General features: G+C 49.6%; 1 protein-coding gene across 1 annotated transcript; it reads right to left on the bottom strand.

Annotated features, from left to right (window-relative positions):
- Positions 1-114: 114 nt before the first annotated feature.
- Positions 115-567, bottom strand: Pmar_PMAR015138 (hypothetical protein; the record flags this gene model as incomplete). The annotated part of the gene is made up of 1 exon (XM_002775307.1): positions 115-567. A coding segment is annotated over one exon (453 nt), but the record flags the coding sequence as incomplete, so codon positions are not given.
- Between the last annotated feature and the right edge of the window lie 1,175 nt (positions 568-1,742).

Raw genomic sequence — 1,742 nt, 5'->3', positions numbered from 1 at the left:
CAAAACTTCCGGATTGAAGGCCGCAAGAATCACCTGCAAATCACCATTGGTTAAAGTCAACAACAGTTTGACCGCCGAGGGACGGTCGGTCCTTTCAAACTGCCATGTACCAACGAATGCGTTAATTCGATGCTCCATGCGTCTCTTGATGAGAGCTCTCAAAACTCGGTGCTTTTCCGTCTGGTCCACTAAGTCAGCATTGTCGATCGAAAAGCGTTCCATGACCAGACCTCGATCCTTATAGTTGAGCCGACTGAGGAGCTCTTTGGTGGGGATCTCGGGCAAATCCCAGAGATTGACAAAAGCTTGGGTCTTCTGGTCAAAGTACACCTGTACGAACCTTCGCAAAAGCGCCTCCTTGTCCACGCCGTTAGTCAAGGCCGGTTCGAATGCTGTAATGATAACGCCCAAGTCGTACGAGGTGAGATCCAGCAGAACCGCAGTAGCAGCGTCCTGGTCCAACTGATGCTTTGCGATGAATGACGCGATGAGGAGGTCTTTCTCGGGCATCTTATGAGGCGTAGAGCAGCTACTCTTCACACCTGGTGATAAGACCAATGGAACCATTGACGACAAACGAAGCCACTACAAGCCGGACCACAGTATTATTCACTAGAAAACACAAATAGAACTATGGAAGTTGAGATACACCACGAGAGAGGCATAAAACCAACCCAAGTGTCCGAGGAGTTACCCAAGGTCAGCAATGCCCACACTTAGGCCGTACATCTAGGCTAAGCAGAACTAGGCGTGACTGACAGCGTCATCATCAATCACCGAACCTTGCATCGCTCCGCTAACGACCAGTTCTATTTCTTTTGGGACTCGCTACGGATAGGTGTCGGGCCATGGTCTCTCCTCCTGAACTATGGAACCTCCACTAAGCGGGCGAACTCGACGTAGAATAGGATTATTCTACGACAACTGCCGGCTCCAAGTGGTGGCGAAATATAAAACACTTCTAGGCAGTCGGGACGGGTCGAACTTCGACCGTCGAAGTGGATGTCACTGAGCCACCTGGTATGGTATTAAGACAGGACGTGTTAGGAAGAGGAGCCGATCTCCATGAGGAATGCTCAGGGTTGATGTTATCCATTCAAAAGTGTGTTTGGGCGCGCGCGATCGACATCAGCGCACTTTGACAACCGCTGAACGGCCTGACGCAGTGTTCGAATTGAATACTGAGGACCTGTGGTAGCATACATATCCATACCAAGGAAGAGGAAACCAACACTGCAAACAGTCACTAATAGCTGCTCTCTTTTATCATCGATTTCGGTCCTTGTGGGTTCCTCCTGAACTGTACTAGAGACCGATTGAGGACGGTACCATGGTACTTGTTCGGTCTTGACAGTGGAAGCCTCTCCTCCATTTGTGGTGTCCTCCTACGTGGGGCTGCCACTCAGTGATGATGACCACTCAAGGCGACGACGCTTGGCAGCAGCAACAACAAGAGGACGCTGCCGCTTTACGGAAACAGTTTCCAGATGATGATCTAGAATGGGATGGTACTCATCCGGGCCTATTTTGAATCTTACCATCCTCGACCTAAGATACGCATCAACTAGGTGAGTCGCATCTAGCCCGGCAAGGGTCACGATACGTGATCTCTCCAGAAAACACCAAGAGGATCACTTGGGACTGCTTTCTTATGTCATTCATCTTATACGAAGTAAGCTCACTCAGTGTTGGAATGTATCCTCTCAGGAGTTCCCAGAGTTATGGTATGAAACCAACAAAAA

The sequence above is a fragment of the Perkinsus marinus genome (assembly GCF_000006405.1).
Source record: "Perkinsus marinus ATCC 50983 genomic scaffold scf_1104296956018, whole genome shotgun sequence".
In the NCBI taxonomy this organism is placed as follows: Eukaryota; Perkinsozoa; order Perkinsida; family Perkinsidae; genus Perkinsus; species Perkinsus marinus.
This window is presented reverse-complemented; position numbering and strand designations above follow the sequence as displayed.